Source organism: Nannospalax galili, unplaced genomic scaffold, assembly GCF_000622305.1.
Source record: "Nannospalax galili isolate Female #2095 unplaced genomic scaffold, S.galili_v1.0 scaffold915, whole genome shotgun sequence".
Lineage (NCBI taxonomy): Eukaryota > Metazoa > Chordata > Mammalia > Rodentia > Spalacidae > Nannospalax > Nannospalax galili.
Genome location: NW_008336255.1, coordinates 1,435,717 through 1,451,366, shown reverse-complemented (window position 1 = coordinate 1,451,366; position 15,650 = coordinate 1,435,717). Strand labels below are relative to the sequence as shown.

Sequence of the window (15,650 nt, the reverse complement as noted above, 5' to 3'; positions counted from 1 at the left end):
CCCCTCCCCTATGCAAACGTTCCAACACCACTCTGGCAGATGGGTGTGTCCTTGGAGAGGAGGCCTGGGTCCCAGGGCCACAGAGACAAGCAAAGCAAAAGTGCGCCCTCGAATCCTGCCTTAAAGCCCATCTTGTATGTTTGGAAGGATGCTTTCAGGTCTGCATGACCCTGGGTCCTCGCCAGCCACCCGCTGGCCAGTTCTATCGCACTGCATTATATAACAATGAATTTCCCTAGCGACTCCCCTTCCCTGGGATTTCTTTCCAGAATGTAGAAAATAGGACCGATGAGATCTAGACCTCTCTCTCTCTCTCTCTCTCTCTCTCTCTCTCTCTCTCTCTCTCAGGAAACGAGGGAGAGGGACTGGGGGGCGGGAGGCATGACCCGGTGCATCTCCGAAGCATCGAGAATTCCTTGCAGAGATGCATCCGGATGGAGGCCCCGGGCAATCAGGCCGACTCCTCCGGCCGCCGTGATCATTGTCTGGGGCCGGCCGGGCCATCTGCTCGGCGTCGCTCAGCCAGCGCCATTACCTCCGCGAACCCGGCTTGCTGCTGTCCCCAGCGCCCACCCTCCCGGCCCGCTTTGTATGCGACAGCACGGCCGCCTCCCCGGTGTAGAAAGGGCAGAAGAGACACCAGAAAGCGCGCCCAGACCCCGGCCAAGCCAGGGGGCTCCCCAGGTCCTCCCGGGTCCACAAGAGCCCCTGCCCTCCTCCCGCGCGCAGCACTGGATCCCGGTCCACCCTGCCCTTTCCAGCATCTCTGAGCTGTCGTGACGCCTCCGGGCTAGGACCCGCTCCTTCTTGCAGGAGGAAGGCTCCAGAAAGCTCTTTCTGGTGGGGGCAGAGGGCACCGGAGGCTCTATTTCCCCGGCTCCCCGCAACGCCGCGGCTCGGGAGCCCAGCCTCGCAGCACGTAGCCCGGAGAACAATATCCGAGCGGCGACCATGCATATTCAATCTGGCATCCATTTGCTCGCACGCACCCCGCGGACCAGCGCTGCAGCATCTCGCGCTGACAATAAAGGATACAGCGGATCTGGCGCGCTACCCAAGGCTACCTCCACGCACTCCCGCGCCTATTTCAATGCCTGGCAAATTACGTGCCTTATAGCTCTTACCGTTGTTATTGTATCTCCCCACCCCCACTTCCACCATCAACACCATCGCCTTCGAAGGCAACGGGGGGGGTGAAAAAAAGTTGAATCTCTCTCCCTCCTCCGCCTTAAAAAGAAAATCCTTAGATGTTCTGTGCCACAAAAGGTTGCTGGCCCCACCAAGACTCCCAAGTACCAAACTTACCGTGATGCGTGGAATATTTTTCTTCCCCTGATAAGACATCTCTCTCCTGGGGGGGGGGGGTAATTTCAAGAGGACAGCTTTAAAGCAAAGGATGCCGGAAAGGGGACTCGGTAAATAAAAATATATTTTTTTGCTTTTTGCAGGATTGAAAACGGTCTTGCTGCTAGATTTCAGGAATGTAAGGGACAGATGCAATCCTCTGCCTCCCTTCCTCTCCTCCAACACAGGCGGAAAAAAAGAACGAGAGAGAGAGAGAACAGGAGGGAAGGGGGTGGAAATAAACTACAGCAATAAAAGCCTCGCTTCGAGTCGGCCACCGCGGCGCATGCGCCGCCAGCCACTCCCTTTCCTCCCAGGCAAAAGCCATCCGCTTCGAGAGAGGCGCTCCCTGATTGGCTGCGCCCGTGGGATATGCAAATGAGGGCCGGCGGGGAGGGGCGCGGCGGGCGCCCGCTGCTGCAGTGCGCGTTGGAGGGCGGCGGTCGGTGCGTGCGCCCGAGTGGGGTGCGCGCCTTTCGCGCCCTTTTCTTTGAGCCCCGGGGCGGACGAGCGGAGACTGGGGCTGGCGGTGGCCCAAGATGCTGCGGGGACAATGGCGGAGTGGTCGTCCGAGGGGGAGGGGGCGCAACCCCGAGACGGAGGGGCTTCGGTGCGGCCCGGGCGGCACGCACACGCCCGCCCGCGCGCCAATCCGCGGAGGCAGCCGCTGCAGCCCCGCGTGGGGTGACTGAGCCGAGCCAATGGCTTCGCTGGCGGCGGGCGCGCGACTGCACCGCCGGTCGGCGCCGCGCGGCCCGGGAGGGGCCTGTGTGCCCGGCCTCCCCCTCCACCCCCCGCCCAGCCTCCGCCCTGCAGCGGGCCGGGGAGCTGCAGCTCCGAGAAGGGATGCGGGGATGCGGGAGGCTGGCACCGGCCACGCCCGGGAGCGGCTGGTGAGGCAGGGGACTGCCTGGCAGCTGGAAGGGAAGCCCGGAGGAAGCCCGGGCAGCATCCGGGAAGGGACGCCCCGCCCTTGAAAAGGCCTTTTGTGCCTACAAGCCACCAGGAACTTGGGACAGAGGCCTCGGCCTGTGGAGGCACCAAGGGCCCACATGGTGTCCTGATCGCCCCCTTGGCTGGCATGCCACCCCCTTTGTGGGGTCGGTCAGGGGGTGCCTTTAGCTGGCGCCTGCAGATCACGGGAGGTAAAGCTGCTGGAGCTCCAGCTCCGGTGAACCCCAAGGTTCCCACTGCACCTCGTAAGGCCAGAAGCAAAAGAGATGAGCAGGGATGAAGAAGGGAGATGAACTAGAGACAGACCTTAGATGCCTAAAATGGGGAAACGGAGTCACAGAGAGGCATAATCCCGCCACCACATTCAAAGTTAAAAACAACCCCAGAGTCTTGACGTCCCAGCAGAAGTCACTCTTAACGGCTCTCCAGATCTCTCTTAATTGCACTAAAGAAACAATAGGTCTTTGATTTTTGTCAAGCGAGGCAGTGATGCGCTAACAATACTTGTGGAAGGGAAGAACTCCTCCTGGTCCGGTGGACCTGGGGTGGTTCCCAGGCTGATAACGAGGAAAACTGCCAAATGGCTTTGACCTCTGCTTGAGATCAAATAGTGCATGTGGTCCCTACTTAATCTAGGCCGTTGGGCAGCCTTTTAGGGGTGGGGAGTGTCTGAATTGGCTCACACCTGCTCAGCAAAGATTAGCCAGATACAGAGTAATCCTGTGTGCCAGTGGCTTTCTGTGCCTGGCACTGTAGGGGTCCTCTGACTTTCCAGGCTCAAGGGTGGTATAAAATTCACCCTTTCAATTCCCGTCTCTTAACATCTACAGTCCCAGAGGGAGGGCTCTGAGGCATGCGGCAAGCTTCACTCCCAGCCAGTTCATTCAAGTTCGATTTAAACTGCAAGCCTTGAAAAGAAAACAGAAGCATTTCTCTGCTTCCTTCTTAAGACTGCCTGATGTGCACTAGCACGGCAGGCTGTTGTCCCTAATATTGGTGTCAGGCAGCAACGGCTAAAGACTTCAGGCTCAAAAAGCATACCTTGAGCCAGTCAGGGTAGGGGGCTCATGCCTTTGTAATCCCAACATGTAGGAGACTGAGGCAGAAAGATCAGCGTTCAAGGCCCACTTGAGCTATATTATAGACTCTGAAGAAAAGAAAACAAAATATGCTTTCCAGGGAAGGAGGCAGGAAGAGGAAAGAGGGTCCTGTTAAATCACAGGAAAAAAAAATAACTGACAGACAAGTTTATAATGAGATTCAAATTAATTTAAAACAAAGTAGCCTCTAGTTATATTGTTTTTGTTATACTTTCCTGCTCTTGACCTTAATGTACCCATTTGCTATGGAATATTTTGTTTTATAATAAAATCTCCAGGGAGCATCCATCAGTCTTATTAGTGTCAGTCCCCTTTCCACGGCCTCATACAAGGTTTTTAGTCCATGATAATTGACATTTCTGCCCATAAATGTTCAGAAATATAAGGTTAAAATTGATTTATCGGCTCTGACGGGGACCTGAGTATTTGGCACAGAGAAAGACCCAAACAATTTTAATTAACCAAGGAAAATAACTGCAGTCTGCATTTCTTACGGCTCTTACTGCTCAGTGCAATGCAGAATCGAAAGCGGTGGGAAGAATGGTTGGCTTCCTCCACACTGATGGATTGGTTAATTGACTACATGTTTAAAACTCTGTCTTTAGGCAGCTACTCAATGGAAATTTCCTGTGAAGGGGAAAAATCATTATCTGGGAATGGATATTTGAAGCCAGTCTCCCCTCTGACTTCTGGGTGTTGAAAAATTGAATGCAGCAGTGAGGAAAGTTACCTATTGTGCTTTCACAGCCTCTTCCCGGGCTCCGCAATCCCGACACTCCTCACCCAGCACCAGGAGGGGGCAAAAAGCAGTCTACAGGAGACAGTCCTTATGATGGTTAACGCCTGGCAGCGGGGAGGGGGCCTGTGAGCAGAGGCATGAGTTGGTTTCTATTTGGTTTTCTGTGTTGTTTTGCTTGCTTCTTCTTTGAGACAGAGTCTCCTTGTAGCCCCAGCTGGCTGAGCTTCACTAAGTAGACCAGACTGACCCGGATCTCGCAGAGCTGCCTACCTCTGCCTCCTGAGTGCTGGGATTAAAGGCATGTGCCACCACACCCAGGCAGAACAGAAGGACCAGTTTTAACCAGGTGCCTTGTCCAAGTCTGATTTCAGCCTCCTCTTCAGCTTCATGTCCTACGCCCTGGTCTCCCATCCTGCCCCTATGCTCAGCGGGTACACAGAAGTTCCAAGAAGACCTCCCCTTGCGATCAAAAGTGTCTTCTTGGAGATACAGCTCAGTGATAAGAGTTTTTGCCCAGCATGCTCAAAGCCCAGTCATATTTAACACTGACTAGTGACACGGGCTTAGAATCCCGACCACTCAGGAAGCTGAAGCAAGATTACAAATCCAATGCCTGCCTGGCTAACTTAGCAAGACCATAACTCAAAACAGTAGAAAGAGGAACTGGAGAGATAGCTCAGAGGTTAAGAGCACTGGCTGTTCTTGCAGAGGACCAGGGTTCAGTTCCAAGCACCCACATGGCAGTTCACAATCATCCTTAACTCTAGTTTGAGGGGATCCAGTGCCCTCTTTAGGCCTCCTTGGGCTCTGCGTGACACAGGTGCACTTACATACATGTAGGCAAAACACTCATACACATAAAATATAAATAAATATTTTTAAGCCAGGTGTGGTGGCACAGCAATCGGGAGGTAGAGGCAGGTGGATCTCTGTGAGTTCAAGGCTAGCCTGGTCTACATAGTGAGTTCCAGGCCAGCTGGGTCTACAGGGAGATACTGTCTCAAAAAGACCCCCCCCAAAAAATTTTAAAATAAAAATAAATATTTGTAAGTAAAAAGAAGTAAGAAAGCACATTTTATGCTTTCTTTTCTTTTTGTTTTTTTCACATGGTGTATGATGTATTCCAGCACACTGCCAGGCTCAAAGCAGGTGTCAACGTCTGGTCCATAAATAAATGCTGTCACTACATTGTTGGAACAAGGACAAAAGGTTCTTCCACATCACCACCATGATGAGTTTTGATGTTAAGAAAAATAATCCCAAACTTGGCCTTTCCTTCCACTATCTCTTTGCTGGGTCTTGCTTCTAGCCAGCTCAACTCCTCTTCCCGAAGTCCCTGAAAGAGCAGAATCGCTCTGTGCAGGGCGGTGCTTGCTCTTGAGAGGAGGAGGGGCATTGCTGCCTGCATTTTGAGGCAATGCTTCCCCTAATAAAACTTCCATGTTCCACCAAGCCTGATAGCATAGGAGCCATGAATTCTAAAATGAATCCCAGACTCATACAAGGTGTCCCCAGGAAAATGTCCCCAGCATCCATTACTGAAATTACTGGGGGTAGTGGGATCAGAGAAGGCTCTGATCTAGCACCTTGTGCATGCTAGGCAAGCAGTCGATTACTAAACCACACCTGCTCTGAAGCTGCTGCTTTATTGGCCCTCCCATTATTCTTTATTGGTGTTTATAATATATTATTTGTCTTGTTATGCTGGACAGTGCAGCCCTGCCCCATGTGTCAGGGAGAATCACTTTCCTTTGTTTGAGCTCATGGAGACTAAGAACCCTTTCAAAAGTCCTACTAGTGGCTCACTCTTACAGAGGTAGCAGCAGGACTCGGATAACTGTGGAGAGATGGCTCAGCAGTTAAGAGCACCAGCTGCTCTTGCAGAGGACCCAGGTTCATCCCAGCACCCACATAGTGGCCAAAAACCATCCATAACTCCAGTTTCAGGGATCCAAAGCCCTCTTCTGACCTCCACAGGCATTGCATGACACAGGTGCACATGGAGGCAATATATATATATAAAAATAACAAAAATATTTTTTTTAAAAATATGGCTTTGTGGATGGATGGAGCAGAAATAACATCCATTTGGGCTTTATAAAATGTTTGCACCATGCCAGGAAATGGGGTGGTGAGCAGAAAGCTGTGACTCTGATGCTCCAGGGTTACTGGCTGCTCTCGGTTCCTCAGAGTCTGTCCAGTATGACTTCTGGCCAGGTCCAGCCCACGAAGACTCTTGGTTTCATCTTCCTCCCTGTGGGAAGCTGGAGTAACCATTTCTGCTTCTGGGTACCCCTGGGGCTCTGTGGATACGCAATGCTCACAGTGGTACGGAGAAGAGAAACTCCAGAGCATTCATTGCTGACAGGAAGATCGGAACCTAATGTGGCCAAAAGAGAATGCCACAAATCCCTGTGCTGCTGCAGTTGGTCACTCAGGGCTGTGCCGTCCAATGTGGTCCTTGGAGGTTAGGATGATGCACTGTTTAAGGGCAAAGTGTCCAAATCCTTCTTTGCCAAAAACAAAGGGCACTGGCTAGGATGCTCCACCGCAGATGGATGGACGCAGGCAGTAATGAATGATTTTTGTTTGTGGAACCAACCCCAAAGGGCACAGATCGCGCAGGGATAGCTAAGCCCCAGCTGATGGATCCTGCCCACTGCCATCTTCAGGGTGTGCATCCTTTGGGTGGTGACCAGTGAGGGTCAGCAGGTCAGTCCCTAAGTCCTACACTGTTTTGCTAGAACTGGGAAGATTTGGGCCACCTCTGTGGGCCTCTGAAAGGGTCCTGAAGATGTCCTGGTTGTATGAGGTTGAGGCTCTGTCCCAATCCTTCTGGACATTAGGGCACAAAGGAAAGTGGTCACTGCATGGAAGCTGGAAGACTTGTGCTTTCTCTGCTTGTGTCCAGATAACATGGACACCACCCAAAGACCCCACATTACATGGCTTGCACCTGGATGTATCCCCAGGGTCTCTGTCCCAACTGAGTACATAGCATCTGGCTCTGGCCATCCTGGCTCAGATCTGTCCTCTGGTGGTCAGTAAGGAGTATGCATGTGGTTCATTCCTTGGTCCTGGACTGACTCCACACTGGAAGAAGGCTTTGCAAGTTACTTGTTCCAGTGTTCCAGAACTTGTCTATCCATCAGAATCACGTAGCACCACTTCCACCACATGACCGGAGTCTCCCAAAGCCAGGCTCAGGAAGACATCGATTAGTCTACTCTGGCCACAGAGCCACAGACCCAGCATTACCCCATCCTCTATTTCTAAAGGAGGAAGCTGGGAAAACATGAGCTAAAAGGAAGGTTTTACTCCCCACCCACAACTTCCTCCACTCCCCAAAGTGCAACATGGCCTGCTCTTACATTGTATGAAAGAGTGGTAAATATTGCCAGTAGCTTTCAACCCAACTGATTTCCATTAACAGTCCAATTTGCTACAGCATTGCTATGTAGTTAGTAAAGCAAGAAATAGCATTTATGGAGCACAGACTGATTTAGGCAGTATGACAAAAAGTTAAACATATCTTCCAGATGCAGGTGTGGCTCAGTGGTAGGGAGCTTACCTTGCACATGAAAGGCCCTAGGTTTGGTTCCCAACACGGCCAAAAATCAAATGGATTCCATTTAAAACACAACACACTTTTCATCTTCCCCAAACGCTCTAAGTTATGTCTTCATGACCCTCTGTGATACACAGGGAGTAAAGCACAAAGAAGCCTCTGGTTTCAGGCACAGCTTCCTGAAGGAGAGAGAACAGGATTCTAATGCAGGAACCCTATAGCTCACTACGCTAGCTTTCTCCATGATAAAGAACTTGACCCTGCCTGGTAAGAGAGGCAGGCGTGGGGGATTTGCTGTCTGTCTTCACCCATTCCTGTCCCTTACCCTGACTACTAAGGCACTTCTCTTTGCCCCAACTCCATCCCTTTCTTGCCTCATTCCTCAGCAGAGCCCAGCTTCTCTAGGTGGTCGTGGCCCTTCCTGGGAACCAGCGCAGAGGGACAACAAGGTTTAAATGTGAAATGCTTCACATGCTGACCCTTGGTGTAAAGGCTCTGGTTGGTAGAATTCCAGGCAGCCAGAGAGGCTGTCTGCACAGTAAAATTCACACTGTCAATCAGGCTTGCCCATTCTGTGTTACCTCCCCCATCACATACACTCACCTGACCTCACAACAACTCAACAAACAGAAGTTGAATGAAAAAGCTATTGGCCTATTTTCTCCTGCTGCCCTCCAGCCTAGGTGAACAACATGTCACCTCCCACCTGCTATCTCTCTCTAGTGGACACCTGCAACCCTCTAACCATGATTGACCCCAGAATCTTAAAAGACTAGATGTAGAGAAGTTGTGTCACTGAACAAGGCTCTGTGGCTTAGATTCTCACTGTCTAAGGAAAGCAGTGACTGCTTTCCCACTGGGCAGCATCACCCCAGGGCCCAATAGCTACGAAGATCAACTCCGTCTGGGTGTGAGGACTTGAGTTCCTCTTTCCAAGCCCACACTGCAGGCCTGTGTGCCAGTCACCTCTGGGTGACACACAACATAGTTTCACCAGTTGAGTCCTCCTTGATTCAGAATCAGTATGAGCTCAACTGCCAAAGAAAAGGGTTACCTGTACTGGGAAAGTATAAATATTTGGGGAGTTTAAGTAAGCATCTTCAAAGAGTCAACACAACACTGAAACTGCTCACTTATCCCCAAATACTCGGTGGCTCTTGCCCCACTGTATGTTGATGTGCCTGCCAAAATAGACCAGCACCCCCAATCCCAACAGTCAAGTCAACTTCCTTCAATATCTATCCTGGGGTAGAATGAAGATCTAAGACGGCTAAGATCATGACCCTTCCCACTGGAAGACTACAGCTTACTCAAAGGCATTCATTCAGTTCCCTAGAGGCCACTTTGGGGGCAATGTAATAGCTTAGTCTTGAAGAGCCAGAATGCTCTGGCTCCATTTTGGCTAGCTTCTTCAGACAAGCCTGGACAAGCTCAGGCATATTGTAAATCTTCCCATTTGCTACCCACCCCCACCCCGAGAAGCTATAAATTAAGCAAGCCCTATAAGGTATGAACAAAAATTTCTGGCCCTAAAAGGTATCAGTCAGCACATTCCAATGCCCTGAAGACAGCCCCTACCAATCAAGACTTCCCCCGTACTCAGGATATGGGGACATCCAATAATTTTAAAAAGATGCTTGGCACGCATGGGTTTCTGTGGAGTTCCCCAATAAAAGCCTCTGCCTGCTATTGTTCGGGGCCAGACTCCATCTTTGGCTTGTGTAGTCTGTGCCCAGCTAGCCACCATTTGGTCGTTTTTACTTTAAATTCCTAAATAAACTTTTTGAATAATCTTTTTGAGTATCTATGAGAATTATTCTCGATTCTCAAACCCTAACAGTGTCAGGTGCAGATTCTCCATAGATCAAAATCTCTCTGCTGATGACCTTTAGATAACTAAATTAGTTTATGACAGAGCTGGTTGCCAAGAAGAAATTAGTCCTATTGTGTACTGGGAGAAGACAACACACTCTTCACCCCACTAGTGTTCTCTTTGCTCTGTAACCATTTAAACACTCATCATCCTGCTTGCATAATTTACTCCCTCTCTCTCTCTCTCTCTCTCTCTTTCTGGTAGTCTGGACATCCTGGGGCTCAAGAGTCGGAGGAGAATGGGGGATGCCCCGACTCCTCCTCTGACAGGGAGTCGTGCTCCAGCCTGATGTGGAATCCAGGCGGGACTGGCCCAGAGTCTCGGCCCAGCCCAACGTGGAATCCAGACAGGCCAGACACAAGATTTTGGTCGAGTCTGACATGGAATCCAGGCTGGCCAAATCTTTTTGGAAAAGGGACAGGGGCAGCCTTCTTGGCTGACTCCACTCACTGCAAGATTTTCATTTCCCCTTCTAGGGAGCCACCATCTCATACTGTCTTCATCCTCTGCTCGGAGCTCCACCTTGTCTATCGACTTTCCATCCTACTTCTCATTCTCATTCCTCTCCTTCTATTCTTTTTTCTTGAAGCTTATCCCACAATGGGCCAGAAAGTCTCATCATCATCAGTTCCCCTTGATCTAGTTCTTAATCGTTTTCAGGATGACAAACGAGCGGCCTCGAACATGTGCGGACATGTGGCCTCGAACATGTCCGGACTCCGTGTCAAGCCGACCCACCTCCAGACCCTCTGCACCATCGAATGGCCCTCCTTTGAAGTCGAATGGCCACCTGAAGTGTCCTTTAACCTGTCCCTCATCTACGGGGTTCAAGGAGTTATCTTCAGGGAACCAGGGCACCCTGACCAGATCCCATACATCCTAGGTTGGAGATATCTGGTCGCTGCCCCCCCACCGACTGGCTGCACCCCTTACTGCCGCCCCCACCATCGGGGACTAAAGGATCAGCCACTTTGCTTCCCCTGAAGAAAGTCCAGACCAGAAACCCATCGGGTCCTGAAGTCCTCCCCTCGGCACCAGAGGAGGATTTACTCCTGCCCCCTTGGGGCAGGCAGAATTGTATGAGCTCTTCCCCTGAGGGAGATTGGGCCCCCGAGGGAGGATGGAATTGCACCCATAGTATATTTTCCCTTTTCTCCTAGTGACCTGTATAATTGGAAGCTACAGATTCCCTCCTTCACAGAGAATCCTCAGGCCCTAGTTTCTCTCCCAGATACCATTCTTTTTACCCACCAACCCACTTGGGATGATTGCCAACAGTTATTGAATATCCTGTTCACCACTGAGGAATGGAACCACATCCTTCAGGAGTGCAGACATGCAGTCCCTGGAAATGATGGGCAACTGGCAGAGAATGAGGATTTGATTGTGGCTGCTTTTCCTCTCACACGCCCAACAGAGGGGTGGGACTATAACACTCCCAAAGGTAGGGAACGCCTAAAGGTCTATCGCCAGATTCTTATGGGGTGGGGGGGGTGGTCTCTGGGCAGCTGCTAAGCATCCCACCAATTTGTCTAAGGTCAGTCAGGTGATGCAGGGAAGGCATGAGTCTCCTGGAGCGTACCTGGAGCACCTCCTAGAGGCTTTCAGAACTTATACTCCCATTAATCCAGAGGCCCCCAGAGAATCAGATGGCCATCAATATGGCTTTCATGAATCAGGCAGCTCCAGACATAAAATGAAAACTTCAAAAGCTGGACGGTTTCAAGGGCAAAATCCTTTCTGAGCTGATGGCAGTGGTGAACAAGGTATTTAACAATAGAGAAACCCCTGAGGAAAGACAAACTAGAGGGCTGGCTAGGGTATTGTTGGCTGAAACAGTGATGAATCCCAAATGGGGGTACTGACCCCCTATGAAAACAGGAACCCGAGCCCTGTGACCCCCACAGGAAGGTCGGCCCTCCCTAAAAAGAGACCAGTGTACATACTGTAAACAGCTGGGCCACTGGGCTAGGGAATGTCTTCAAAGGGCGGGATCCCAGCCTCCCTCCAAGCCCAAGATCCTCAAGTTGGCAAGCCTAGAAAACTGAAGGGGCCCAGACTCGGCGAGCCTCCACCATGAGCCCTGGGTGACCCTACAAGTGGAGGGATGAGCCGTCGACTTCCTAGTCGACATCGGAGCACAATATTCAGTTTTGAAAGAGTCTATGGGAAAATTGACCAGTAAACGCACCTGGGTGCAAGGGGCCATGGGAATCACTCAACACCCTTGGACTACCAGAAGGGAAGTAAACTTAGGTAAGAAGACAGTTTCACACTCCTTTATGGTGGTCCCAGAGTGCCTATATCCCTTATTGGATAGAGACTTGCTAAATAAAATGAAGGCTCAGATCCATTTCTCTGGGAGAGGACCCCCTGATGTGACTGTACCAGACACAGCCTATGTCCTATGTCCCTGGAGTTTGGGCGGAAACTAATCCCCCAGGGAGGGCCATCCAACAGCCACCAATAATGGTGACTTTAAAAACTGATGCTCAGCCTGTAAGAGTAAAACAGTACCCAAAGACTCTCAAAGCCAGGGCAGAAATTACCAAACACATAAACCGCCTTAGGGAGTTCGGTATTCTGGTTCCATGCCAATCTCCACAGACCACCCCTCTCATACCCATCAAGAAACTAAAGGTTTCTGACCAGTGCAGGATTTGAGAGAAGTTAACAAGAGGGTAGAGGCTATCCACCCTACAGTCTCCAACCCATATACCCTGCTGAGCTCACTCTCTCCAGAGAGAAGAGTCTATAGAGTTTTAGATCTCAAGGATGCCTTCTTTAGCTTGACCTTGGCAAAGGAAAGCCAACCCATCTTTGCCTTTAAGTGGCGAGACCCAAACCAGGGGTTTAATGGACAACTCACTTAGACACGACTGCCACAGGGGTTCAAGAACTCCCCCATGATCTTTGACAAGGCTCTGCATCAGGACTTGCAGGAGTATCGGGCCTCACACCCAGAGGTAAGCCTCCTATAGTACATCAATGACCTGTTGATTGCTGCTAAGGATGAGGGCACTTGTCTTCAGGCCACCAGAGATTTGCTCCTGACTTTGGACCAATTGGGATATAAAGTTTCCACTCAGCTCTGTGTCACTGAGGTAATGTACTTGGGGTACACATTAAGGGATGGGCAGAGATGGCTGTCACCAGCCAGAAAAACAAGCCATTATGGGAATTCCAAGCCCAAGATCCCGCAGGCAGTTGTGAGAGTTCCTGGGATCGGCAGGCTTCTGCTTGCTCTGGATACCTGGATTCACCGAGCTGGCAAAACCCCTGTATGAAGCCACTCAAGGGAATGAGTCATCCTTCCTATGGACTGAGACTCAGGAGAGGGCCTTTCAAGAAATTAAGAAGGCTTTATTGTAGGCTCCAGCCTTGGCTCTGCCAGATATCCATAAGCCCTATCAGCTCTTTGTTGATGAATGAACGGGAATAGCGAAGGGAGTCCTAACCCAAATGCTCGGGCCTTGGAAAAGGCCTGTGGCCTACTTGTCGAAAAAGCTTCATCCCATGGCCTCGGGATGGCCAGGCTGCCTCACAATTATTGCAGCCATGGCCTTATTGGTTAAGGATGCAGACAAGCTCACCCTGAGATAGCCCCTTACAGTCACCACCCCTCACTCGATTGAGGGGGTCCTTAAAAATTCCACCAATCGATGGATGACAAATGGTCAGTTGATGCATTATCAAGCCTTGCTCCTTAACCCCCCTCGCATCCAGTTCCTCTCCAGCACCGCTCTCAATCCTGCCACTTTGCCGCCAGAACCGGATCTTGAGGTCCTCCATGACTGCCTGGAGGTACTCTGCAGCTTACAAGGGATGCAGGAAGATCTGACGGATGTTCCATGGCCCCACCCAGACTTAATTCTGTTCACGGATAGAAGTAGCTTAATTAAGGGAGGAACCAGGTACGCGGGGGCGGCAGTTGTCAGTCCATCGCAGACAGTATGGGCCTCCTCTCTACCAGTCAGGATCTCTGCCCAGAAGGCTGAAATAATTGCCCTGATTCAGGCCCTAAAGCTAAGTAAAGACCAAACTGTTAACATTTTCACTGATAGCCATTACGCTTTCACTACGGCTCATGTCCACAGGGCTATATACAATGAAAGGGGGCTCCTGACAGCAGAAGGAAAGACTATCAAAAATAAACAAGAGATCTTGGGACTGCTAGAGGCCATATGGCTACCAAAGAGACTGGCCATCATCCATTGTCAGGGGCACCAAAAAGGGGATTCACTGGAGGCACAGGGAAACAGGAGAGCGGACCCAGCAGCCAGAGAAGCAGCCCTAACAGCTTTGAACCTACTGATTATCCTGCCTGAACCCCTCTTGCCAGAAGAGCCCTCCTACTCAGCTCAGGACAATCAGGATTTAACTTCCCTGGAAAATACCAAGATCAAGCATGGATGGAGATACACCTCTGATGGGTGGCTCATTCTACTGCACAAGCTGGCAGAGGACCTAATATATAAACTCCACAAAGGGACTCACCTAGAAAAAAGAAAGTTACAAGAACTCCTGACTCTATACCACATCTTCAATTGAACCAAAATGATTGAAAATCGTCTTTCCAGATGTTGCTCCTGCCAGGTTACTAATCCAAGAGAAAAAGTCATGCCCCCAGCCAGAAGGGAGAGGGGCACTGCGCCTGGAGTCCATTGGGAGGTGGACTTCACTGAGATAAAACCTGGTAGGTATGGTATTTATATCTCCTAGTTTTTGTAGATACATTTTCAGGATGGGTCGAAGTGTTTCCCACTGCCTCAACGGTGGTTAAGAAGATCATCAATGAACTAATACCAAGGTATGGACTCTCCTCTGTGATCGGGTCAGACAATGGACCAGCCTTCATCTCTAAGATAACTCAAGAGTTAATTAAAACACTGGGGACTAATTGGAAGCTACATTGTGCATACCACCCCCAGAGCTCGGGACAAGTAGAGAGAATGAATTGGATCCTTAAAGAGACCTTGACCAAATTAACCCTAGAAACTGGTGATGACTGGATGGGCCTCCTACCTTTTGCCCTATACAGGGTCAGAAATATCCCCTATACTCAAGGTCTAACACCTTATAAAATCATGTATTGCCAACCACCCCCTTTGCTTCCCAAGCTACCTTCAGATGTGCTAATTGATTTGTCTGAATCCCAATTTCTTAAGTCTCTACAGGCCTTACAGATTGCACAAGACAACATTTTCCCTCTGCTGAGGCATATTTACGAACTGCCACCGGCCCAGCCACATGGATTCAAGCCAGGAGACCTTGTTTAGGTGAGACGACACCACAAGGAGCCTTTTGGACCTTGTTGGAAGGGGCCACACATCGTGATCCTCACCACCCCCACTGTGGTTAAGGTGGCTCATGTCCAGACCTTGATACATCACTCGTATCTAAAGCCTGCATCAGAGGATTGGTCAGACCAAATCGACAAGAGATAAAAGGTCACACTGGTAAAAGACAATCCTCTCAAGCTAAAAATCTCTGTCACACCATAACCCTTGTTGCTTTTTTATGTTTTTTTTATAGAGCCTGCCTTAGCTAACTGCCCCCATGGACTCCAAAACCTCACCTGGGTAGTTAGTAGCACATCCACTGGGAAGATAGTGAACATCTCCTCCCACCTGGGACCCCCAAGCACCTGGTTCTCCAAGGTTACATTCAACCTCTGCGACCTGCTTGAAGCTTGAGAATTGTACACCCCACCAGGCACTGTAAATTATGCTTGCCAGTCTCCCCTTGGCTGAAAGAGGATGAAGGAGCACTGCTCCTATGTTTGCCCGGGCAACAATGGTGACTGAAGAGGTACCTGTGGGGGGCCAGGGGACTGTTTCTGTGCTTCATGGAGCTGTGTGTCTACTGGATATATTAATTGGGCTGCCCCAGTCACTACCAACTTTATCCAGGTAACTGCCGTCCTGGGCCCAACACTTTGGCAAAACCCCAGATCAAGGCAATTCGAGGGACCCTGTTCCTCCCCTAGATGCAACCCTATCTCCTTGAGCTTCACTCCGAAAGGAAAGGAACCTAAAAACCTACAAAAATGGATTGATGGGCGAACTTGAG

At 50.4% G+C, this 15,650-nt stretch overlaps 1 protein-coding gene across 2 annotated transcripts in view; it reads right to left on the bottom strand.

Moving 5' to 3' along the window:
• Dpysl2 (dihydropyrimidinase like 2) overlaps positions 1 to 15,650 on the bottom strand; it is a 132,938-nt gene that overhangs the window by 68,971 nt on the left and 48,317 nt on the right. Inside the window, exon 1 of one of the 2 annotated variants that reach the window (XM_008830973.3) lies at positions 1,306 to 1,622. The exons of the other annotated variant lie outside the window; for it this stretch is intronic. Within the exon in view, the coding sequence (XP_008829195.1) occupies positions 1,306 to 1,344 (39 nt within the window). The 5' untranslated portion in view covers positions 1,345 to 1,622. Of the gene's footprint in view, positions 1 to 1,305; positions 1,623 to 15,650 lie in introns of those variants that run through there. 2 annotated transcript variants of the gene reach the window in all.